The sequence below is a fragment of the Rattus norvegicus genome, chromosome 8 (assembly GCF_036323735.1).
Source record: "Rattus norvegicus strain BN/NHsdMcwi chromosome 8, GRCr8, whole genome shotgun sequence".
Lineage (NCBI taxonomy): Eukaryota > Metazoa > Chordata > Mammalia > Rodentia > Muridae > Rattus > Rattus norvegicus.
This window is the reverse complement of record NC_086026.1, coordinates 13,191,930-13,217,925: the sequence shown is the minus strand read 5'-3', so window position 1 is coordinate 13,217,925 and position 25,996 is coordinate 13,191,930. Positions and strand designations below refer to the sequence as shown.

Genomic DNA, 25,996 nt, shown 5'->3' with positions numbered 1-25,996 from the left:
ACCCCGTCACTTGTATCTCTCATAGACTAGGAGGCACAGTAAGAGGGAGCCTCTCTTTTCTGTAGTCCACTTCTTTCTTCTTCCTCACACGGCTCCGCCCCCTGGGCTCTCTGGTCTGTTCTGACTGGCCAGTGGTCCATGTTAACTTCTCCCTTCCAAAGTCTCTAAATACAGGTGGGTGCGGGGTTAAGTGTCCGGTCACTGACCGCAATAACGAAACATTCGAACTCAGAATACCAGCTGCTACACCCAACCCCTCAGCTGAGAGCTTGTGCATCTGAGTGCCTCCCACCACTGCGAGGGCTTCAGAGCCATTTGTACTCAGTCAACAGGTTCCTAATCATGAACCCTGCTCTATGAAACGTCAACCAAATTGTGGGACTGCCCACCTCGGAGTCTTTCTGTGGCTTCTGTTGAATTGTAATCAACACAATCTACTTCAGCAAGTCTCTGTCCAGGTAGGAAGCCTTGGGACCAGCCTTTTCTATGTTCTCACAGATAAACACTGAGCAGAGATGTTATCCTGACAGGAAGCTGCCGGTGTCAGCATCCGCTGGAGAAGTCTTACCCAGAATAAAGCAGGACACAGGCTGACCTGGGCAAGAGGCAAGAGTCAAGGTTGCTTCTACACAGAATCTAATTGTGGCAACTCCCATGGTCACTGACTGCACCTAGGTGACTCCTGGCACCCAGGGCTGGAGTAGTCCGCACATTACTGCCGTCCTCAATGCAAAACACTTGCTCATTGCTCACTGTTCCAACAGTGACGTGTGCCAGGTCCTGCCCTGGGCCCTGGGCTAAGATGGTGACTGAAATCAGCACAGCCCCTTCAGGCACTCTTTATAGTTAGAGTGATAGGAAGCATCAAGTAAATGTAGCTTGGTGAGTCACTGGGGCGCACCCACACACGCACGCACGCACGCACTCACACACGTACATGCACGCACACACACACAAACACACACGCACGCATGCACCCACACGCACGCACACACATGCACGCATGCACACACACGCACACACAAACACACACACGCACACACACACGCACGCACATGCACGCACCCGCACACACATGCACACACAAACACACACACGCACGCACGCGCACACACATGCACGCACACAAACACACGCACACACACATGCACACACAAACACACACGCACACACATGCACGCACACACACATGCACGCACCCGCACACACACGCACACACAAACACACACACGCACGCGCACACACATGCACGCACACAAACACACGCACACACACATGCACACGCACGCACGCACACACACACGCACACACAAACACACACACGCACACACACGCACACACATGCACGCACACACATGCATGCACACACAAACACACGCACACACACATGCACACACACGCACACACACGCACGCACATGCACGCACCCGCACACACACATGCACACGCACGCACGCACACACACACGCACACACAAACACACACACGCACACACACGCACGCACACACAAACACACGCACACACACATGCACACGCACGCACGCACACACACACGCACACACAAACACACACACGCACACACATGCATGCACACACATGCACGCACACACACATGCACACACACGCACACACACGCACACACGCACGCGCACACACACGCACGCACATGCACGCACCCGCACACACACGCACACACAAACACACACACGCACGCACGCGCACACACATGCACGCACACACATGCATGCACACACAAACACACGCACACACACATGCACACACACGCACACACACGCACGCACATGCACGCACCCGCACACACACGCACACACACGCACGCACACACAAACACACGCACACACACATGCACACGCACGCACGTACACACACACGCACACACAAACACACACACGCACACACACGCACACACATGCACGCACACACAAACACACGCACACACATGCACACGCACGCACGCACGCACACACGCACACACAAACACACACACGCACACACACGCACACACATGCACGCACACACATGCACGCACACACACATGCACACACACACACACACGCACACATACACACGCACGCGCACACACACGCATGCACATGCACGCACCCGCACACACACGCACACACAAACACACACACGCACGCACGCGCACACACATGCACGCACACACAAACACACGCACACACATGCACACGCACGCACGCACACACACACGCACACACAAACACACACACGCACACACATGCACGCACACACAAACACACGCACACACACACACGCACGCGCACACACACGCACGCACATGCACGCACCCGCACACACACGCACACACAAACACACACACGCACGCACGCGCACACACATGCACGCACACACAAACACACGCACACACATGCACACGCACGCACGCACACACACACGCACACACAAACACACACACGCACACACATGCACGCACACACAAACACACGCACACACACACGCACACACACGCACGCACATGCACGCACCCGCACACACACGCACACACAAACACACACGCACGCACGCGCACACACATGCACGTACACACAAACACACGCACACACACATGCACACGCACGCACGCACACACACACGCACACGTGCACACACAAACACACACACACACGCACACGCACACACACACGTGAGATCAAGGACTGCTCACCGAGGAGTGGAGTTGCGCATTCAGTGTTCAGCGCTCAGTGTGACTGACAGGTGACCAGCAGGCAGAGACAGGAGAGGACAGGACCTTAAGTACCAAGAACAGTCTGGGGAAAGGCCTTGAGGCAGGGGAGCAGGGAGAGTCTGGAGAAGGAGGAAGAGGAACAGAACCACTTGGGTTGTAACTTTTTCGGTGTTGGGTGCCAGGGACTTTATACAGCACCCCACCTACCCTGTGCTGTCCAGCTAAGAGGAAAGACTCAGAGAGAGTCCATATCACCCATAGTGAACCAACAACATGAACTACACACTGTGGGTAGACACAAAAAGCTGGTGGAGACAGCAAGCAGCCGAACTAGTTCTCAGAGCCCTCAGGCCAGTCTCTGAGCAGAAACACACCTTATTCGCTTTCTTTTTTTCCTTTTATTCTCTCTTTTTCCCTTTCCTTCCTCACCTCTCTCCCTTTCTTGGCAAAGTAGAAAGGGAACTCCATTCAAAGCAAAAATCATAAAATACATTATCTGGTAAGAGTTAGAAGGGGAATCTGTGATCAGACTATATTGTACAAAAAAAATTTATTCCCCTGGTGAGCAGTCTCCGGCTCTTAAACTCCGGAAAAGAAGCCTCACACAGTGATCGTTCTCTCGCTCATGTGGCCTACTGTTCATCCTGACTACGCAGCCCACTGCGAACTGTACTATTGTTCTTCTCTGATAGCTATTTTGCTTCTCTTGTTTAAAAAAAAATATAGAAAGGAAGGGAGGGAAAGGAGGAGGGAGGGAGAAAGGAAGGAGGAGGACAATGGACCACACACGGGAGAAGTATATTATAAGTACAGTCATAAAGTTTTCTAGTCCCCATGTTTCAAACACTGTGCTCATGAATTTCAGCTGGGAAAAACAACAAGAAAAACCCAAAAACACACATAAAAACAAAAACAAAATACCCCAAAGAAACCCAAAACTAACCAAAATCGAGTACTTTTAAAATTGTGTACACATTTACTGTGTATAACATGTTTTCGCCCACTGTGGAATGTCTAAGCCATGTCCTAACTCACACATTTATTCTTTTAGCAATATTCAAGAATGAAACATTGTTACTGGACTGACAAGATGGTTTGGCTGGTAAAGATACTTGCTACTAATCCTGACAGCCTGAGTTCCATCCCCAGGACCCACAGGGTGGACAGAGAGAACTCACTCTAGGAGGTGTCATCTGACCACCACACATGTGCACACGCACACAAAATAAAAAAAACAAAACAAAAAAATAAAACCCTCAAGCAATGATGTTAACTATTTACTATACATCACAAATTTTCCACACGAACCCTGAATTACCTTTATAACCAAAAAGGGGGAAAAGTCACAGATAAACCAGCAACAGCAACGAAAAGAATCCCAGTTACAAAAGCCGAAAGTGTTGCTGTGCATTCCACAGTACCATACAGCAACCAACCCTGGCTGAGTCATAAGCACATGGGGCTCCTGATCACAACTTTAGTGTATTACAGATACGGAAACAAAGCCAGGCTGGTGACATCACTCTAGCTGTTGAAGATGAAGAGTACAGTGGGCGAGACTCACTCAAAGACATTACGAAAAAAAAGAGTACTCACTTGTCTGAAGAATTAACAGAGTGGCCAGGACCCCTGCTTCTGGCCACCTATGTTTTTGACAGCTACTATGTCATCATTTGGTTTCCCTGGCTCCTGTGCAGGTGGTCACTGCTGATCTTGGGAGAAGGGGTTCACTCCAGTCTCAAGAGCACCAGCAACACGGTGCCCATACCAGTGATTTCTCCTTCCTGGAACATTCCTTCCTCTGGCATGGGTAGGGCTGGCTCTCTCCAGTCTTCAAGTCAGCTTAAACTATCCCACTTTATACAGGTCAACCCACACAGGAGCACCCGAAGCAGTGCTGTAGGCCTCTACTGCACAACCTATGTCTTATGCCCATGACCTATGTATGTCTGTATGTCTGTATGTATGTTTGTATGTATGTCTGTATGTATGTATTTTAACCTGTTCACCTCTTATCACCATCCAAAGTCATCTGTAATCCTCACTTCCTTATACTCCCATCCCATCTCTTGATGGAACATTCATGACTGCAAACACAGATCTGTTTTATTTAGTAAATGCCTTGTGCCTGAAATAGCACCAAGCCAAGTGGGTTATCTAAAAATACATCTGCTCACTAAGTGGGTATAACAGAGTGTGATTACTCCACTCCACAATCTGTGAGGAGGAATCTATGGACATCACACATTACCAGCAATCTTCAGGCGCCAGCGAACGAACACACGCACATGCGTGAATAACAGCATGAAGAACTGAACAGGTTTAGTGTGGACTGGCTCTTCATGGAAGTTAGGGAAATGCTCAATCAAGCCCATCTTTGTAACTCCCCCGCACCTTTTAAAGCTCTACTGTTTTAGGTTTTTAATGAGATCATTTTAGTTATAATTATGTGCACGTGTGCCTGTATGTGAGCCCTCTGATGTGGGGGCTGGGAACTGAGCTCAGGTTCTCCACTGATGAGAACAGAAGCTCCTAGCTGATGAGCCATCTCCTACAGTAATACACACACACACACACACACACACACACACACATACACGCACACACACACATACACGCACACACACACATACACACACACGCACACACACATACACACACACGCACACACACACACACACGCACGCACACACGTGCACATGCACACACAGACACACACACGCACTCGAGCACACACACAGACACACACACGCACACACGCACATACACACACACACGCACTCGCACACACACATACACGCACACACACACATACACGCACACACACACATACACGCACACACACAGACACACACACGCACACACGCACATACACACACACACGCACTCGCACACACACGCTCACACGCTCACATGCACACACACAGACACACAGACACACACACACACACGCACAAACGCACAGACCTTCCTTCCCTCTAAAATATGTCAGCTCCATGACGGGGTAGGTGCTCAGAGTCACCAGCCTGAGCCAGGAGGACTGCAGGTTCAAGACCAGCCTGCATCATGCAGAGAACTTGAGGCAGGCCTAAGCTGTGTTATATGGCGTGGTTAAATGAAGAAATTAACAATAATGTGAATCCTCATAATGGCAGGCACTGCAAACTTAGGGGTGAGTCAGTAATTTTATCTCGCCTATGTTCTGCTGTGAGAATATTAAACACAAAATACTTGAGGGAGTCAAGATGTAGCTCACTTTGTGTCCTGTGCACTCATATTGTGATGGTGTATCACAGACATGCAGGTAAGTACTGAGTAAGACCAGAATGTATGTAATCTCTTCCAGTTTCTAAGTAAGTCGGCATGGAGGACAAGGCCATTGAGAAGATGCCCTGCTTTGCAGTATGATTAACTTTAACCTGCAAGCTTGTGAGTACACAGCCCCAAGAAGGGGCTCATTTGTCCCACACTGAGTGAGCCGAGGGCCACTGTTCACTGAAGCTGGCAGGTTGGAGTGTGATGGGAAAGAGCTGCATTCGGAGGAAGCCAGGACAGTGCTGAGGGACTCTGCTCACTAGAGGGCCTGCAGTCACACATTCATAAGCCATATGCAGAATATAAAATACTTTTCCTGCAGTATTAAAAAAGCAGTATGTTTTGTTTTGGTTGAGACATGGCTTGTACTGCTTACTGTTTTCTGTCAATTTGACACAAGCTTTAGTCATCTGGGAGGAGGGAATCCCAGCTGAGGCTGAGGTTGTGTCAGCTTGAATACACTTCCCCGGGTAGCATGGCTATCGGTAGATAGAAGGAAACCTCGAATCCTTCAAATTTACCTGTCACATTAACATTGGCAGTCAGCAGAGGCACAGAGTGGTTTCCACTTGGAGAGCCTACAAAGATAAAGACATTCGTTATTAAAGTATACTGAAGATTTAACTTGGTACATAGCAGGAGCCCTCTGACCTTTATTTAAAGCCCTAAACCTTTATTGGTTTAGGGCTCCAAGGGGTCTACATTTTGAAGCCAACTGTCTGACCATCTTTGTGTGAAAGATATGAAGAGTTGCCACACCACTGGAAAGACAGTACAATGGGGGACCCGAGGAGGAGTTCAGGCCCACATGGCATAGTTGCCAGGTTGATGAGCCATCCATTGGACATGCTTACAGACAGGCTGTCCCTGCTTCCAGGGCTGCAGTGGGAGGGACCAGGGCTTTGAAAAAGGAACTGTGAGCTTGAAGAAACTGAGAGGCCTACTTAGTTTATGTGAATCCCGCATGCATACATACATCCCTAGCCCCAGATACAGTGAGTCTCTGAGCCTGGAGCTGGTATGCGGGGGGGGGGGGGGGGGGGGGGGGAGGGAACTTGCAGCCACAGATGGGCGTGGCCTACGGATGACAGTGGTATGGGTATGGGGGAGGGGAGGTAATACCACAGGAAGTTCTGCTTGTACTACTGTTGCTATGAAACATCCTGGAGCTGTCAGTTTGAGGCGGCATTGTTAGACCTTTCACACAGAACACAGAAAGCTTCCGTAGCAACTTGCACATGCTACCTTTTGGTGACAACAGCTTTGTCAAGGTGCCTGCAGAAGTGATCAGCTCGTTCTGGGTTGTATGGACCACTCTGGAAAGGCTCTCCTGGTTCATGTGTGCCTCATGGTCTTAAAACCACCACCACTCCTAGTGTCACTCAGTGGAGAGACGACATTTGTAGAATTCTCATTTTTCAGTGAAAATCTAATTTTTAAGCTAGTATCTTTTTTTTTTTTTTTTTTTTTTTGGTTCTTTTTTTCGGAGCTGGGGACTGAACCCAGGGCCTTGCGCTTCCTAGGCAAGCGCTCTACCACTGAGCTAAATCCCCAACCCCTTAAGCTAGTATCTTAATATTTCAGTAGGTCAGGGGAATTAAGAGAATACTGTGCACCAGGTAAGCAACATTTCAGTGGCTTACTTTGGAATCTATAAAGACTCCAACCCACAAGGGAAGGGAGCTCAATTAATACTATTATTGTTCCTTGTCACAAGGACTGACCCTACTTTGAGTCACTCCCTGGGTAAGGAGGCACAAAGATGTTATTTATGTTTCTGACATAACTCACTCCCAACAACCTCCCTCACTCAAAACAAACAGAAGAAACTAAAATGCAAAGAAAAGTCAGCAATAATAACTGAAATCTTTAGCAACTGTGAAATCTGTTTGCCATGTATTTCCCTCTGGTTCACATGATTGTCCAGCATGAGAAGGAACTATCTGGCAGGTATCGAGTTGTGGCCAATAATACTAGGTGCTAATGGACAGAGGTTTCCTTCATCTTAGCCTCCTGGTAACTTTATGACGGGAGCATTGTTTTACAGCAACACCAACTGAGGTCCACAAAAAGCTACTCAGCTCTTTAGCGAGCCTGGATGTGGACTGGGTCGATTAACTGCAAAGCCAGTACAGATCTATGCTCCTCCTCTCATATCTTCCTGGTGTTACATCATCAGCTGCTCCTTCCTCAGCCATGTCATCCTGATTCCTCCCTCTTCTGGTGTCAAGGTGCAACCTATTAGCAAGCAATGGGTCCCACTGCTATGATACTCAGTACATCTCCATAGCATGGTCGACCTGTGTCTGGACTGCCACACAGACCTTAGTTACTGTCACTCCCAAGATAGGATTTCTCGGCAAAATATTTGAATGTTTGAACAGACACTTGCACGCATTTAGTTACAAGTTAATAAAAGTTATTTCATTCCCCTAAGGTTGTTGAAAGTGAATTTGTCACTTGCCATTAAAAAATATACTAACAGCCTCCCAGCCTGCCTCCCAAATGCTAGAACTAAAGATATGTGCCTGGAATCATTATTTATTGTATTATTTTGGTGTTTTGAGACAGAGATTCTCTATATAGCCCTGACTGTCCTGGTACTCACTATGTAGACCAAACTGGCCTGACCCTCAGAGACCAACATGCATTGTCTCTGGGATTAATGGTGTTTGCCACCATGCCAAGCAGAAGAGTAATTTACAAAGCCAGAAGTTCATGGCACCCTTCTCTCTCTTCTACAATACCCTGGACGGTGTTGTGGGGTGAAAGCAGTAAAGCTGGTACCAGCTGATACGGGCAGGCAGTGATGTGAAATGGTTGAGACTGGATTCTGCTCTGAAGCCAAACGTGTATTTCTTGTTTTACTCTAAGTTAGCTTACTGCGTGGAGTCTCGGATTTCTCAGCTGTAAAATGGATATGGTTGGTGAGGTTTCCAAGGGTGATTTACAAACCTCAATTTAGCATCGTGGTGGTTGTGGGGAACAATGGCAGGAAATGTACCTGGGGTTTTAGTTATGTTTCAGAACACTTAAAAACCACCATGTATTGTAATGCTAACTGTACCAATTACATGCCACACACAAAGATTACAACAGTTATTTGGTTTTTGGTTTGCTGTTGACATTTTTAGAGATACTGTCTCCTTTATGTAGCTCAGGATGGCCTTAAGAAATGCTCGATTAGCCAGAGGCCTCGTCCTGACACTCCGTAACAACACCTTTTAGCTCAGTTTGAAGGTATCTCTACAGAACTGAATTAATTGATTCTATTAGTTTATGAAATCAGGGCGTCAGAGCATTTCAGGTTTTCTAAATAGCACTAACCTCTCTAGTGAGACACTCATAAACACTACATAGTGAGAAAGTCCAACAGCAACAGTCACAACAAAAAAACATGTTCGGAGGGCAAAAGATAGAAAAGGGCACTCCACTTCAGCCAGTAACTAGTGAGAGGAAAAATCAGATGTATTTGTACAAACAAGGCAAGTAGCTGGGGAGGGTGACGGCCTCCTCCCATAAAGTCTACTATTTGCTCTAAGACAGAGTCTCAGCGTAATTATACTGTCCATTCTTTCCTTAACTGATCTCAGAAGTAGGTCTGCAATTCCAGTTTGTCACAGGTACAAGTCAAAAGAGCAAACATAAAACATAACCAATCGAGATGAAGGGGCACTATAATCCCTTAAGTAGAGTTAGGAATATCAGAAGACCAAGGCTGTCTTCAGCCACATAGGGAGTTCAAAGCATGGTTGGGCTGCTGGGTTACAAGAGAGCCTGATTCAACAAAACAATGAAATTCAGCACAACAAACAGAAATAGGGTTGTTTAATTCACCGGATTATTCCAGCAAAAGCATCTGTTGGGCCCAAGTCATCTGCTAAAGTAAACTGACTGGTTATCCACAGAAGAGACTGAGAAAGAAAGAAAGAAAGAAAGAAAGAAAGAAAGAAAGAAAGAAAGAAAGAAAGAAACAAACAAACAAAAAACCCAGAAGGGCTGAACTGAAAATCACAAAGCCTTTAGTCATTTAAAGTTTCTTATCCTAGTTTACTATTTCTCTAGCGACTGGATTCTAGTAGGTGACAGGGGACAATAGAATTTTCACAAACTCAGAGTTCTTCTCAAAGTGTCCAAAAGGTCAAGGTCTCAAAGGGAAACAAAACCTCCAACATGTAAGGCTGTTAACATCATCTTGTTATGACCTTAATGATGACGTCGTGGGCTCCGGACCACAGAGACCTCAAGGCTGCTGCGCTGGTGACTCGCTGCGGTAGTGGCCACGGTCCGAGCACAAGCATCACCTGCGCAGGGGAACAAGGTGCATACACCCAAGGTTCCCACCTAGCCGAACTGGCCCCGATCCAAGGTCTGGGAGTACCTTCGGCAGGAAGCTGTGTGGGTAAAAACTCAGACCTGTTTCTGCGGCGGTCAGCGGACGTATTTCAATCTACAGATCTTGCTACCGGCCACAGAACTCCAGGGAAAGGCTGAGGACCAACATGGGTCTTCGGCGGAAGGGCCATCCCGGGGAAAGTGAACACGTTCTGCGCATCACGCTGGTCTGCCGCCCCCAAGCAGGGGAGGGCCGGAATCTCATTCCGCAGGTGGCCCGCCGGCAAGTGAGACACCCGCCCCAACTTCAGTTCCCCCTTCGCCCGCGGAGTCTACCGCAGAGGCGTGGAACTTTCCACGCGGACGCCGGACGTGGAGAGGCAGGCCGCCGCAGCGCGCTTCCTCTCCGCCTGCGGACTTACCCTGAGCATAGGTCTCCTGCGCCACGGCCCCGGGCAGCGCCAGCACCTGCAGCGCGCCCAGAAGCAGCGCGGCCCGCGCGCACAGCGCCATTGTTTCCAGGGCCCCTGAGCGCCGGCAGCAACAGCCCGGCGCCCAGAGCTGCCCTCCGCGCCGTACCGCTCCCCAGCAGCCGCCGCCGCCGGTCCCCCCTAGTGACCAAATAGGGATAGGGCCAGGAGGTCTGGGGCGGAGCCAGGGCGTGGTCCGCAAAGTAAGGAGGGGCGTGGCCCACAAGAGACGAGGCAGGGAAAAGCTGTGGAACCAAGAGGGGGAGTGGCTCTGAGAAGAGGAGTTCTGAGAGAGGGCGTGGCTTATGGAGGCGGGGCAAGGGGAGGAGCATCGGGAGGGAGGGGCGGGGCTCTCAGAACAGTCCGACGGAGCAGATAAGAGGCGGGGCTCTCGGAGGGGAGGATGAGGGCGTGGCTTTGGGCATGGCGTGGTGTGGACTGAGTGCAGAGACCGCTGTGGTTCTATGTCTGCCATTTGAGGGATAGTCGTCTATCAGGATGTCCTGAAGACAGGCTTTATATAGAAGTTTTCGGGTGGGGATTGGCGCGCGTGCGGCGCAGAGTAAGAGAGGGAGTCACAGTTGAATGATTGCAGAGGCAGCCTCTCAGAGGAGTGTAGGAGGATCAGACTCAAACAAGTTTCAAAGTAACCATCGCGATCTTTGATCTTCCTACTCCACTGTGCCTACTTTTTTTTCTACAACTATGGAAAACCTTGTAGAGGGGGCAGTGCGGTTTGCAGACCAGTTGGAAACTTAGCACCTATATCCTAGGTCCCTCTCTTCTAGAGTTCGCTGATCCTTCTCAAAAAACAGCCTGCTGTAAACTAGATTTTTTGACAAAATCCCTCGTAAGCCATAAAGCCTGCTCCCAAAGACTGCATTTTGATTCCACTCAGAACTCTAAACTTAACAGACCCAGGGTTTTGCAGCTCTCTCACACCTGATCCAGGGCACTTCAAAGATAAGCCAAAAACTTTGTTATGAGAAACACTTTTTGACTGCTAGTAAAGTTTCTCTGTTATAGATATATGGTAATCCTGGATTTATTAGGCCACCTGCTCTGCATTTACAAGACTTATGAGGCTGCAATCAGCCAACCTGAAAATACCAGCATCTAAAATGGGCTTTAAAAAACAGCTTTATGGGGTTGGGGATTTAGCTCAGTGGTAGAGCGCTAGCCTAGCAAGCACAAAGGCCCTGGGTTCGGTCCTCAGCTCCGGAAAAAAAAAAAGTATTAAAAAAAAAAAAAAAACAGCTTTATGTTAGGATTTGGTGGCTCTATTTCTGAAGAATCTAGCCAATTGGAATAGGAAGGAACATTCTGCATACAGAATGAATGTTTGCCGACTACAGAGGTTGAAACCCAGTGCTTGGTGTGGTGATTTAAAGAGATGGGGTGTTGGAGAAGTGGCTAAGCCAGAACAGAGCTCTCAAAGGTGAAAGTAGCGCTTCATTAAAGAGGTCCGAGGAAAGAGTTCACTCCTGCTGTTAAGAAACAGTAAGAAAACAGCCTGTGAAACCAAGGGACCGTTAGCAGACACCAAGTCAGTGGCTGCATTACCTTTGACTTCCCAGGTGGAGGAGAAATGTTTAAAAAGAACTGATGTAATCTAACCTTATATCTTTAAAAAAAATCCCCTAGCTGGTGTAGCAGCACACACCTATAATTCCAGTACTTAGGAGACAGAGGCAGGAGGATTGCTGCAAGTCAAAGGTCAATCTGAGATATATAGTAAGTTCCAAGCTGAGCTGATCTATAGTGATACCCTGTCTCAACCAAACTAGCCAGGAATGGAGGCACGGTCCTGTAACTCCGTTATTTGGGATGCTGAGGGAGGAGTGGGAATTCATGGGCATCTTCAGCTTTTTAGCAAGTTTGAGGCCAGCCTGAACTATATCAGACCCTAACTCCACAAACTAGTCAAACGAACAAAAATTACCAAAATGAAACTTCTTGCTGTAACTTCTATAAGTAGTACCAGTGTGCAATGACACACACATTCCCATTGCAATGCTCTTCTCAAATAAATACCATTCTTTTAAACAGAGGTTGACACTTGGCTTGCTGCATGGCATCCACTGAGAGGTTGACATTTGTTTTGTGCAGGGTGTCTACTGATCTTTCCTTGTGTGCAGCTTCCAGGGATCTCTCCAGACTCCCTTTACATTTTATCTTCAACCATCTGGGCAGTTCTTTATGCCCTAATCCTCCTCCTCCCAGCTAAATACAGATGCTGTGAGTCTTTTGCTTATGAAAATGGCTTACAAAGTACTTATTGAATGTTTAGTTTATGATGGTCCATAACTTTATGGTGTTTATAATCTAGTGGCAAGATAGATGCTAATGGATCCCAATGAAGGGGGTTAAAGTGGGTTGGGTTTACAGAGGTGGCTTAATCAGTGAAGGGTTTACTGTGCAAGCATGAGGACCCAAATCCAAAACCCCCAGCGTTGATGTAAAAATGTGTCAGATGCCTGTAATCCTAGTGTCAGGAGTAGAGACAGGTGGTTCCTGCACCTTGCTGGCTAGCCAGTTGGAATGTTTCTAGTTCATCGGAACACTACCTCAAAATAACTAGTCTCTACTAGATAGGGGAAACTACCCAACATTCACTTCTGGCCTCCACACACATGCACATAGACTTCCACATGAATACAAGCACACATATACTATGTAAACAGTGACTTGGTTTCTAGTCTAAAGAAGGTAGAAAGGAAACTGGTGATTTGAAGAGTTATGGCCCTCATAGACTCCTGTTTGAATGCTTGGCCATAGGGAAGTAGCATAATTAAGACACATGCTTTGTTGGACTATATAGCCTTGTTGGAGGAAGTGTGTCACTATACAGGCAGGCTGTGAAGTTACGTATGTTCAAACTATGCTTAGTGTGGTTCACAGTTTCCTTCTGCTACCTGCAGATCAAGATGGAGAACTCTTGGTTCCTCCAACGTCTGCCTGCTCGCTGCAATGCTTCCCACCATGATGGACTGAACCTCTAAAACTGTAAGCCAGCCACAATTAAATGTTTTCCTTTATAAAACTTGCTGTGGTCATGGCTCTTTGCTCCAATGAGACCCTAACTAAGACAATAACCTAGTAAATTCGTCTCCATTACCTACATTATAATTTATTTTATAACCGTTAAAGTCTAGTATTTTAATCATTAGTAAATGCAGAAACAGGATATTTTTATGGGAGATTCTCAAAAATGAATCCATATACTTTGTTTCTTGATACATGTTTAATAAATGAAATATTTCATTGCTTTCAATAAGCATGCTATTGGGTATAAATTTGTTTTATTTAAAAATAAAGAGGCTATTTTATTTTCAAATTATATATTCGACACAGTAGTGAATCTTTGTTTTTCTGAAATTCCAAATTCTAATGAATTTTTGTACAAGTATGCAAGATTATGATTAACAACATTCCTCATTAAAAATGTGGAAGGAGGGGGCTGGAGAGATGGCTCAGTGGTTAAGAGCACCGACTGCTCTTCCTGAGGTCCTGAGATCAAATCCCAGCAACTACATGGTGGCTCACAACCATCTGTAATGAGATCTGATGCCCTCTTCTGGTGTGTCTGAAGACAGCTACAGTGTACTCATATACAATAAATAAATCTTAAAAAAAAAAAAAGTGGAAGAAAAGAACCAAGTCTCCAAGGTTGTCCTCTGTCCTGCATATGCACACCCACCCACAATCATAAATAAAAAATTTAAATAAGAGTAAACAATAAAATATTCATGAAGGACTGGATTTGAGTTGCTTTCCACACAGGAGCATCAGAGGCTGCTTCATGATGATTCTATAAATGTTACAAGGACTTCATGTTTTCTTAGCAAAACTTTCTGTATTGCTTGTCTTATCACCATGACAAAGTATTCAATGAAAGCAACGTGCAGGAAGCTGTACTTTGGTTCACAGTTTGAGAGGTAGTGTCTGTCATGTAGGTATTTTATATTATAGTTGAGGATAGTTTTTGCTAACCTGGATTTTTTTGTTATTCCAGATGAATTTGCAAATTGCTCTTTCTAACTCTATAAAGAATTGAGTTGGAATTTTGATGGGGATTGCATTGAATCTGTAGATTGCTTTTGATAAAATGGCCATTTTTACTATATTAATCCTGCCAATCCATGAGCATGGGAGGTCTTTCCATCTTCTGAGCTCTTCTTCAATTTCCTTCTTCAGAGGCTTGAAGTTCTTGTCATACAGATCTTTCACTTGCTTGGTTAAAGTCACACGTAGGTGTTTTAAATTATTTGGGACTATTGTGAAGGATGTCATTTCCCTAATTTCTTCTCAGTCTGTTTATCCTTTAAGTAGAGGAAGGTTACTTATTTAATTTTATATCCAGCCACTTTATTGAAGTTGTTTATCAGGCTTAGTAGTTCTCTGGTGGGACTTTTGGGGTCACTTAAGTATACTATCATATCATCTTCAAATAGTGATATTTTGACCTCTTCTTTTCCGATCTGTATCCACTTGATCTCCTTTTGTTGTCTGATTGCTCTGGCTAGAACTTCAAGAACTATATTGAATAAGTAGGGAGAGAGTGGGCAGCCTTGTCTAGTCCCTGATTTTAGTGGGATTGCTTCAAGTTTCTCTCCATTTAGTTTAATGTTAGCAACTGGTTTGCTGTATATGGCTTTTACTATGTTTAGGGATGGGCCTTGAATTCCTATTCTTTCCAGGACTTTTATCATGAAGGGGTGTTGAATTTTGTCAAATGCTTTCTCAGCATCTAATGGAATGATCATGTGGTTCTTTGAGTTTGTTTATATAATGGATCACGTTGATGGTTTTCCCTATATTAAACCATCCCTGCATGCCTGGGATGAAGCCTACTTGATCATGATGAATGATTGTTTTGATGTGTTCTTGGACTCGGTTTGCGAGAATTTTACTGAGTATTTTTGCATTGATATTCATAAGGGAAATTGGTCTGAAGTTCTCTTTCTTTGTTGGGTCTTTGTGTGGTTTAGGTATAAGAGTAATTGTGGCTTCATAGAAGGAATTCAGTAGTGCTCCATCTGTTTCAATTTTGTGGAATAGTTTGGGTAGTATTGGTATGAGGTCTTCTATGAAGGTCTGATAGAATTCTGCACTAAACCCATCTGGACCTGGGCTCTTTTTGGTTGGGAGACTTTTAATAACTGCTTCTATTTCTTTAAGAGTTTTGGGTTTGTTTGGATAGTTTATCTGTTCCTGATTTCACTTTGGTATCTGGTATTTGTCTAGAAAATTGTCCATTTCCTCCAGATTTTCCTGTTTTGTTGAATATAGTCTTTTGTAGTAGGATCTGATGATTTTTTTTTAAAATTTCCTCAGATTCTGTTGTTAGGTCTCCCTTTTCATTTCTGATTTTATTTTTTGGATACACTGACTGTGACCTCTGGTTAGTCTGACTAAGGGTTTATCTATCTTATTGATTTTCTCAAAGAACTAGCTCCTGGTTTTGTTGATTCTTTGTATAGTCATTTTGTTTCTACTTGGTTGATTTCAGTCCTGAGTTTGATTTTATTTCCTGCCTTCTATTCTTCTTGGGTGTATTTGATTCCTAGAGCTTTTAGGTGAGCTGTCAAGCTGCTGATGCATGCTCTCTCCTATTTCTTTTTGGAGGCACTAAGAGCTATGAATTTTCCTCTTAGCACAGCTTTCCTTGTGTCCCATAAGTTTGGGTATGTTGGGCCTTCATTTTCATTAAATTCTAAGAAGTCTTTAATTTCTTTCTTTATTTCTTCCTTGACCAGGTTATCAGTGAGTAGAGCATTGTTCAACTTTCATGTATATGTGGGCTTTCTGTCGTTATTTTTGTTATTGAAGACCAGCCTTAGTCTGTGATGATCTGATAGCATGCATGGCATTATTTCTATCTTCCTGTATCTGTTGAGGCCTGTTTTGTGACCGATTATTTGCTCAGTTTTGGAGAAGTTTCCATGAGGTGCTGAAAATAAGGTATATCCTTTTGTTTTAGGATAGAATGCTCTATAAATATCTGTTACATCCAATTGGTTCATAACTTCTGCTAGTTTCTATATGTCTCTGTTTAATTTCTGTTTCCATGATCTGTCCATTGATGAGAGTGGGGTGTTGAAATCTCCTACTATTATTGTGTGAGGTGCAATGTGTGCTTTGAGCTTTAGTAAGGTTTCTTTTATGAATGTATGTGCCCTTGTATTTGGAGCATAGATATTTAGGATTGAGAGTTCATCTTCGTGGATTTTTCCTTTGATGAGTATGAAGTGTCCTTATCTTTTTTGATGACTTTTGGTTGAAAGTCTGTCCGGGGCCACCCGGCCTGCTTGTGCCTTTCTTTGCCTGAGCTAGGTATTTTCTGCTTCATGCGCCCTTGTTTCCAAGTAGCACATGTGGGGGTTACCACCAGCCAAGAATACTGGAGACTTTCTGCTAGCTTGCTTCTACACAAGAATGAGTTTTACTCTATTGTTAGTTAGAGATTTTAGGATATTGAAACTTATTGTAGGTAAGTTTCTGGGAAATCAAAACTTATGCCAATGGTTTCTGATGTGACGTATGTTTATTGTTACCCTGACTACCAGTTTGTATTGTGTGATTTTTTTTTTTTTTGCTTCTAAGCAAGTGCTTTTTGCTTGATTAAATGAGAATTGATCAGAATAGTGTTGTCTCCATTTCTCCCGCCTCTTGTCCCATCCATCCCACTCAGCTCTCCAGGGTCTCCATTGATATTCCCGTGGGCTGGGACAGTTGGTGCCCAAAGTGTGGGGCCTGGATACAGGGGTCTCCGTGAGGAAGAAGACTCATGTGGCCGGCATTATATATAGAAATTTCTTCGAACGCCGTGGGAGCCTGCTGTGGCCAAAACGAAGGTGAGTGATAGAGTCTGATTATGGGACAAGCATTAAACCAACATGAGGTCTATGTGAGACAGTTAAAGGCATTAAAGATGCAGGGAGTAAAGGTAAAACCCAATGATTTATTTAATGTTTTGATTTTGTTAAGGATCTTTGCCCTTGGTTTCCTCAAGAGGGAACTATCGATATTAAAAGATAGAATAGAATAAGAGATACTCTTAAAGACTTTTAATACACCTTTGGGCCTGCAAAGGCTCTTGTGACTGCTTTTTCTTATTGTACTCTAATTAAAGAATTAATAGATAAAAAGGAGACTTGCCCAACAGTAATAGCCGCGATATCACAAACTGAGGAGAATCTAAAAGATTCCTCAAAGACCGATAAGGTCAAAACACAGGGAGAAGAGCAAATTGACCTAATTTCCCTAGAAAGTGAGGATGAGGGTGCACAAGGGGGACACGGGGTGCCTGAGGACAGAAAAAAGGTTCACAAAAAAGATAATAAAAGAGAAAAATCTGATATTAGACTCAAGCCAGATGTGAGACCTAAAAAATGTCCTCCTCTTAAAGATCTATCTGACCTCGACAATGAAAATGACCCAAAATCAGCAAAAGTGAATTCGGATTCCTTAGAAGATGAGGAAGCCAAATACCACAAGCCCAATTGGCTTCCGCCGTTTTCTCTGCCACCTCCTTATAATCGGGCCTCTGCGCCTACTGTAATGGCGGTCGTTGACCTCAAGCAAGAGTTGAAATAAAAAATCACTTATCTTGAGGAACAAATAAAGTTAGAGGAACTTTATCGATATTTGATTAACAAACTATAAAAATTAAAAACAGGGGATGAGTCTGTGACAGATACAAACTAAAAAGCAAAAACAACTCTCCCGCCACAGCTGTCTGGATAATTCGTACCAAAAGATGCACAGGGACAGCCTTGGAGATATCACTTTAAATTTAAATTTAAATTTTAAATGACTTTAAAATTATAAAAGGGCTGGAGAGATGGCTCAGAGGTTAAGAGCACCGACTGCTCTTCCAGAGGTCCTGAGTTCAATTCCCAGCAACCACATGGTGGCTCACAACCATCTATGAATAAAATAAATAAATCTTAAAAAAAAAAGATTTAAAATTATCAAAGAATTAAAAACTGCTGTTGCCCAATATGGTGCTACCACTCCTTATACTCTGGCCTTTTTAGAATCAGTGGCTGAAAACTGGCTCACTCCTGGGGACTGCAATACACTAGTCTGTACTGTTCTGCCCGGAGGTGATTATCTTCTCTGGAAGTCAGAATTTTTTGAAGATTGTAGAGAGACTGTTGAAAGGAATGCCCAGGTAGGTAATGGGTGGACTTTTGACATGCTGACTGGATCAGGCAATTATGATACTAACGATGCTCAGATACAATATGATCCTGGGCTATTCGCTCAAATTAAAGCAGCAGCCACTAGGGCCTGGAGAAAACTACCTGTTAAAGGGGATGCAGGAGCGTCGCTTACTGGGGTGAAACAGGGACTGGATGAGCCTTTTGCAGATTTCGTACACAGGCTCATGACTACTGCAGGTCACATTTTTGGAAGGGCAGAGGCAGGTGTTGATTATGTAAAACAATTAGCCTATGAAAGTGCCAATCCAGCTTGTCAGGCGGCTATCAGACCCTATGAAAGAAGACTGATTTGACAGGTTACATCCACCTCTGTTCAGACATTGGACCCTCGTATCAGCAGGGTCTTGCTATGGCAGCAGTCTTTAGTGGACAGACTGTTAAAGAATTCATCACCAATAGAGAAAAAAAATAAACGGGGGTGTTTTAAATGTGCTAAGGCAGGACATTATACTAAAGATTGCTGCAGAGAACCAATTAGAAAACAATCTGATCTCCCTGCTCCTGGCCTCTGCCCAAAATGCAAACGAGGAAAACATTGGGCAAATTTCTGCAGATCAAAGAGAGACACTGAAGGGAACCCAATATATCATCAGGGAAATGGAGTTTGTGGGGCAGTCAGCTTTGTTCCAGCCAACTCCAACAATCCATTTCAAAACTTAGTAGAGCAACACCAGGAAGTGTAGAACTGGACCTCTGTCCTACCTCCCACACAGTATTAACCCCAGAGATGGGGACTCAGGCTCTCAATACTGGAATCTATGGTCCACTGCCATCTCAAACATTTGGACTGATTATAGGAAGAAACAGTGTGACCATGAAAAGGCTACAGATTTATCCTGGACTGATAGACAATGATTATACAGGGGAAATAAAAGTTATGGCCAAAGCAGCAGACAATATTATAACCATTCCTCAGCGTGAGAGGATAGCTCAATTAATATTGCTTCCCCTAATTAAAACTGACAATAAAATACAACATCCCAAAAGAGGAGATAGGGGTTTTGGATCATCAAATACTTATTGGGTACAGGAGATTACTGCTCAGAAACTGTCCCTCAAACTTTGGCTAGATGGAAAGTTATTTACAGGATTAATTGACACAGGAGCTGATGTGACTATTATTAAACAAGAAGATTGGCCTTCCAGTTGTCCTACTGTGGAGACATTAACTAATTTGAGAGGGATTGATCAGAGTAGCAACCCAAGACAAGGTTCAAAATACCTTACTGGGAGAGATAAGTAAAATAATTCAGGCCTTATTAAGCCTTTTGTAACTTCTCATTTGCCTGTGAATTTACGGGGGAGGGATTTGCTTTCCCAGATGAAAGTTGTAATGTGCAGCCTTAATGAGGTGATTGCTGCACAGATATTAGACCAGGGATGTGGCCCCGGAAAAGGATTGGGAAAGCAAGAAAATGGTGTGCTATAACCTATCTCAGCCACAGGTCAAAAGGATAAAGGAGGATTGGGAAAATTTTTAATTTTAACCATTGACGTGCCTGCACCCCAAGGTATGCTGATCCAATTATCTGGAAGTCTGATGAGCCCATATGGGTAGATCAATGGTCTTTAACCTCTGAAAAACTAGAAGTGGCACAATTGTTAGTGCAGGAACAATTGGAAGCAGGACATATTCAAGAGAGTAGCTCTTTTTTAGAATATTCCTATTTCTGTTATTAAGAAAAAAATCTTGTAAATAGAGGCTGTTACAGGATTTAAGAACTGTAAATGCTACCATGGTACTCATGGGTGCCCTCCAACCTGGTTGCCTTCTCCTGTGGCTATACCTCTAGGTTATTTTAAGGTAATATTGATTTAAAAGATTGCTTTTTTACAATTCCTTTATATCCTGATGACCAGAAAAGGTTTGCCTTTAGTCTACCATCTATAAAATTTAAAGAACCTATGAGGCACTATCAATGGAGAGTCTTGCCTCAAGGAATGGCAAATAGTTCCACCCTATGCCAAAAATATGTTGCTAAGGCCATACAAACAATCAGAGGTTCTTGGAAAAGCATGTATATTGTTCATTACATGGATGATATATTAATAGCAGGGCAAGAAGGTGGACAGGTGTTACAATGTTACAATGCCTTACACAGCTGAAACAAGCGCTAGCAGCTTCAGGACTTCACATAGCTCCAGAAAAGGTTCAGTTTCAAGAACCCTATACTTATTTGGAATTCCAAATAATGGGCCAAAGATAATTAGTCAAAAGGCTACCATTCGCAGGGATCAATTATATACTCTTAATGATTTACAAAAATGGTTGGGTGATATTAATTGACTTCAACCTTATTTAAAACTTACCACCAGAGAGTTAAAACCCTTGTTTGATGTATTAAAAGGAGATCCTAACCCTAAATCCCCAAGAAAAATTTCTTAGTCAGCACTTTTGGCACTACAAAAGGTCAGGGATAACATCACCAAACAACTTGTTACTCATATAAATTATAATCAACCTTTGGTGCTCATCATATTTAATACTACCATGACACCAACTGACCTTTTTTTTGGCAGAGTAACCCTATTATGTGGATTCATTTACTTTCTTCCCCGAAAAAGGTTTTATTACCTTATTATGATGCTATAGCAGATTTAATTATTTTAGGAAGAGAAAATGCTAAAAAATATTTTGGAATTGAGCCAGCAAAAATTATTTAGCCTTACACCCAACCTCAGGTCAACTGGCTTTTACAAAACACAGGTACATGGCCTATTGTCTGTGCCTCATTTACAAGAGATTTAGATAATCATTACCCACCTGATAGGCTAATTTAATTTTATAAATTACATGCTGTTATATTTCCCCGAATTATTAGTAAAGAACCTTTAGATGATGCTTGATTAGTATTTACTGATGGATCATACTGGAATTACAGCTATACTTTTAAAGGTAAAATAGTTAAATTCCAGACTCAAAATTCCTCTGCCCAATTAGTTGAATTACAATCCATTATTGCAGTTCTTCCGCCTTTCCTGATGAATCCTTGGATGTTTATACTGATAATGCTTATTTGGCCCATTCCATACCTTTGTTAGAAACTGCGGGACAGATTAGGTACGTCTCAGAAACAGCCACTTTGTTTTATGTTGTCAAAAACTTATCCAAAAACGGACCAAGAACTTTTTCTTGGGACACTTTAGGGCCCATTCTGGTCTGCCAGGACCTTTGACCCAAGGCAATGAAGTGGCAGATGGGGCCACTAAGTTAATAGCCACTGCTTCCCCTGGCCTACCTGAAAGACTTCAACGGGCACAGACTGCTCATTCTTTACATCATTTAAATGCTCACACATTAAGATCGATGTTTTATATTACCAGAGAACAAGCCAGACAGGTAGTCAAACAATGTCCTTCCTGTGTGATTTGCCTCTAAACTCCACACTTAGGAGTCAATCCCAAAGGCTTAGTACCAAATATGATCTGGCAAATGGATGTCACACACTACTCAGAATTTGGTAATTTACAATATATTCATGTTTGTATAGATACCTATAGTGGCTTCGTTGTTTCTACCCTATAAACTGATGAAACCACCAAACATGTCATTGCCCACCTACTACATTGCTTTTCTGTCTTGGGGATTCCCAAATAAATTAAAACTGATAACGGTCCAGGTTATATCTCAAAGGCTTTTCAAAAATTTTGTACACAATTACACATCGCACATCTTACAGGGATTCCTTATAACCCTCAAGGACAAGGCATGGTAGAAAGAGCACATTTGTCTTTAAAAAATACTATTGAAAAAATAAAAAAGGGAGAATGGTATCCTACGAAGGGTAACTCCAGAAATATAGTAAACCATGCCCTTCTTATTTTAAATTTTTAAAAATCGGATGCTTATTAAAAGTCAGCTGCAGATCATTTTTGGCACCCTAATTCACAAAAACAGTTCGCCGTGGTCAAATGGAAAGATCCTTTAGATGATGCATGGCATGGACCCGACTCAGTGCTTTTCTGGGGGAGACGATCAGTCTACATTTTTTCTCAAAAAAAAATGATGCAGCCAGATGGCTGCCAGAGCGATTGGTAAAACAAATTGATAATAATAATAAATCCAGGGAATAACCTCTTCCCTGAGAATACATACTTTTTTTTCTTTTCAGCAAAATGACTGAATTCAACTTGCTGTAGATATTCCTTTGGATGTCCTTTTGAGACAATGAAAAATCACTTGTGAGGCTTCAGCACCAGGTAAAAGGGATGCAACTTCCCCATTTGCCTGGCGTTTTTTCCTGACAGAAAATTATACCAACCATGCTAAAACTCAGAGTTATGGTCATCTCTTGGCTACGGCTGATGGCCCACCTGTGGGATGCCAATCTGCTAAAATGTTACATTTTACAGATTTTAAGACACTGCCTGGAAAAGTTGCTCCTGTCTTGTGCTTTTTTGTATGATCAGCAATGTTCCTACAGTATAGACAGACGGATTGAAGAGAACGTGGGATGTTCCTATCATTCATGCAGAATCCATGATGTTAGGACCTTAAGAAATAATGAGATTATTATCCAAGGTCCTTATCAGGGCCATAATTTTTACCGCACATCCACAGGCTATATGTGGTTTGTTTGGGATCCATGGGATTCTTGCTGGACTACACTGGTCAAGTGAGTCATGTGTATGACTAGAGATACAACCTGGCCTAGCAGCTATGTCTGTATTTGGTGTTCTCTTGTCCAAGTACAAACCACCATTCATGCAGAAATCAAAGAACAAGAAAAAGAGTTAAATGCACAACTCACCTGTCTTCACAACATCCTTTTTCCTGGCTCTGTCTTCTCAGAGAAGGCCTCGTGATTGCCAACATTACAGGTCTTGGCAATGTTTCTGCATGCCTCCTTTGTGCCACACTAGGACATCCTCCTTTAACAGTAGTCCCATATTCCACCTCATTTAATGGCTCTAGTAATATTGATAAAGGATTCTCTCCCACCTCTGATCTATCACTGTTTTTGGTTCCTGATCAGGGAACAATTTAGCTTTTGCTATTCTAATGCTAGCACTACCTTGTGTAATTTGACTATTGTCCCAAATACAGATCTTTTTGCCCCTGAGGGGTATTTTTTCTGGTGTAATGGTACTCTTTCCAAAAATCTTTCGACTCCTGTAAATAAGGAGCTGCTGTGCCTTCCTGTTACCTTAGGGCCGCTGTTAACCCTTCGCACCCCAACTGAATATCTAGGTTGGGCTGGCCTGCCATTCTTAAGGATGAAATGGGCTGTTTTCTTATCCCTGGTATCTCCCTTGCTACATCCATTGTGGCTGCTGGCTTGGCAGGAAGAACTTTAGGACATTCCCTTCTCACCACTGCAAAACTTTCTCAACAGTTTCATTTGGCAATAGAGGCCTCAGCAGAGTCTCTGGCCTCCCTGCAAAGGCAGATGAATTCCCTTGCTCAGGTCGGGCAAGCCTTAGATCTGATGGTGGAAAAGGGCAGAACATGCCTGTTCCTGGGAGAAGAATGCTGTTTCTATGTCAACGAATCTGGCTTGGTGGAAACCCAAGTTAATAAGTTACACAAGCTCAGCGCTGAACTACAGAGACAGGAATTTTCCTCTGCTGCTGATGGTTGGTGGAGATCATCTATGTTTTCTCTTTTGATGCCCTTTGTGGGACCTCTGATTAGTATTTTGCTTTTGGTTACACTGGGACCCGTGATTTTCAACAGGCTCATGCTTTTATTAAACAACAAATCGAAGCCATTCGGGCTAGGCCTACACAGGTCCATTATCATCGCCTTGAGATGAATGATCTAGGTCTGCTGCCAACTACCTCCCCTGTGAGCTGAACTGCACAGTCAGTGACTAGTAAGAGAGCAACATTCTCTGACCATTTGGGGCCTAAGACAGGAGGATCACCATAAGCTGTTGCTTTATCCAATGATGGGCCTAGAGAAATAAGAATGTCTTGCTCCGACCTAAGACAGACACAGTTCCCGAGGGGCTCTTTTGTGGCTTGAAATAATAAAAAAGGGGGACCTGTCCAGGGCCACCCAGCCTGCTTGTGCCTTTCTTTGCCTGAGCTACATGTTTTCTGCTTCATGGGCCCTTGTTTCCAAGTAGCATACGTGGGGGTTACCACCAGCCAAGAATACTGGAGACTTTCTGCTAGCTTGCTTCTACACAAGAATGAGTTTCACTCTATTGTTAGTTGGAGATTTCAGGATATTGAAACTTATTGTAGGTAAGAAGTTTCTGGGAAATCAAAACTTATGCCATTGGTTTCTGATATGACGTATGTTAATCATTACCCTACCAGTTTGTAGTGTGTGATTTTTTTCTGCTTATAAGCAAGTGCTTTTTGCTTGATTAAATGAGACTTGATCAGAATACTGTCTTGTCTCCATTTCTCCTACCTCTTATCCCATTCATCCCACTCCCCTCTCCGGGATCTCTGTTGATGTTCTTGTAGGCCCAGACAAAAGTCGATTTTATTGGATATTAGAATTGATACTCCAGCTTGTTTCTTCGGATCATTTTCTTGGAAAATTGTTTTCCAGCCTTTGAAGTAATGTCTGTCTTTGTCACTAAGGTGTGTTTCTTGTATGCAGCCAAATGCTGGGTCTTCTGTATGTATCCAGTCTGTTAGTCTATGTTCTGTTATTAGGAAATTGATACCATTGATGTTAAGAGATATTAAGGAATACTGATTGTTGTTTCCTGTTATTTTTTATTGTTAGAGGTGAAATTATGTTTGTGTGTCTCTCTTCTTTTGGGTTTGTTGAAAGAAGATTACTTATTTGCTTTTTCTAGGATGTAGTTTCCCTCCTTGTGTTGGAGTTTTCCATCTATTGTCCTTTGTAGGGCTGAGTTTGTGGAAAGATATTGTGTAGATTTTGTTTCATCATGGAATATCTTGGTTTCTCCATCTATGTTAATTGAGTTTTGCAGGATACAGTAACCTGGGC

At 43.8% G+C, this 25,996-nt stretch overlaps 2 protein-coding genes across 18 annotated transcripts in view; one reads left to right on the top strand and one right to left on the bottom strand.

Annotated features, from left to right (window-relative positions):
* Tmem123 (transmembrane protein 123) overlaps nt 1-11,019 on the bottom strand; it is a 30,163-nt gene extending 19,144 nt beyond the window's left edge. Inside the window, exons 1-2 of one of the 2 annotated variants that reach the window (XM_063265682.1) lie at nt 10,802-11,019; nt 6,566-6,622 (exon numbers count right to left, since the gene is read on the bottom strand). In XM_063265682.1, coding sequence (XP_063121752.1) covers nt 6,566-6,622; nt 10,802-10,892 — 148 coding nt within the window. In that variant the 5' untranslated portion in view covers nt 10,893-11,019. The remainder of the gene's footprint in view (nt 1-6,565; nt 6,623-10,801) is intronic. The other variant, NM_001014205.2, reaches the window with a different exon arrangement.
* The window catches only part of LOC102556477 (uncharacterized), a 75,496-nt gene continuing 50,672 nt past the window's right edge, over nt 1,173-25,996 (top strand). For 2 of the 16 annotated variants that reach the window (XM_063266279.1, XM_063266270.1), the window contains exons 1-5: nt 1,173-10,365; nt 13,771-13,855; nt 17,544-17,706; nt 18,892-19,028; nt 23,193-23,280. In XM_063266279.1, the coding sequence (XP_063122349.1) occupies nt 1,190-2,755 (1,566 nt within the window). In that variant the 5' untranslated portion in view covers nt 1,173-1,189 and the 3' untranslated portion in view covers nt 2,756-10,365; nt 13,771-13,855; nt 17,544-17,706; nt 18,892-19,028; nt 23,193-23,280. Of the gene's footprint in view, nt 10,443-11,145; nt 13,088-13,770; nt 13,856-17,543; nt 17,707-18,891; nt 19,029-23,192; nt 23,460-25,996 lie in introns of those variants that run through there. The other 14 variants (XM_063266284.1, XM_063266276.1, XM_063266277.1 and 11 more) reach the window with 10 other exon arrangements.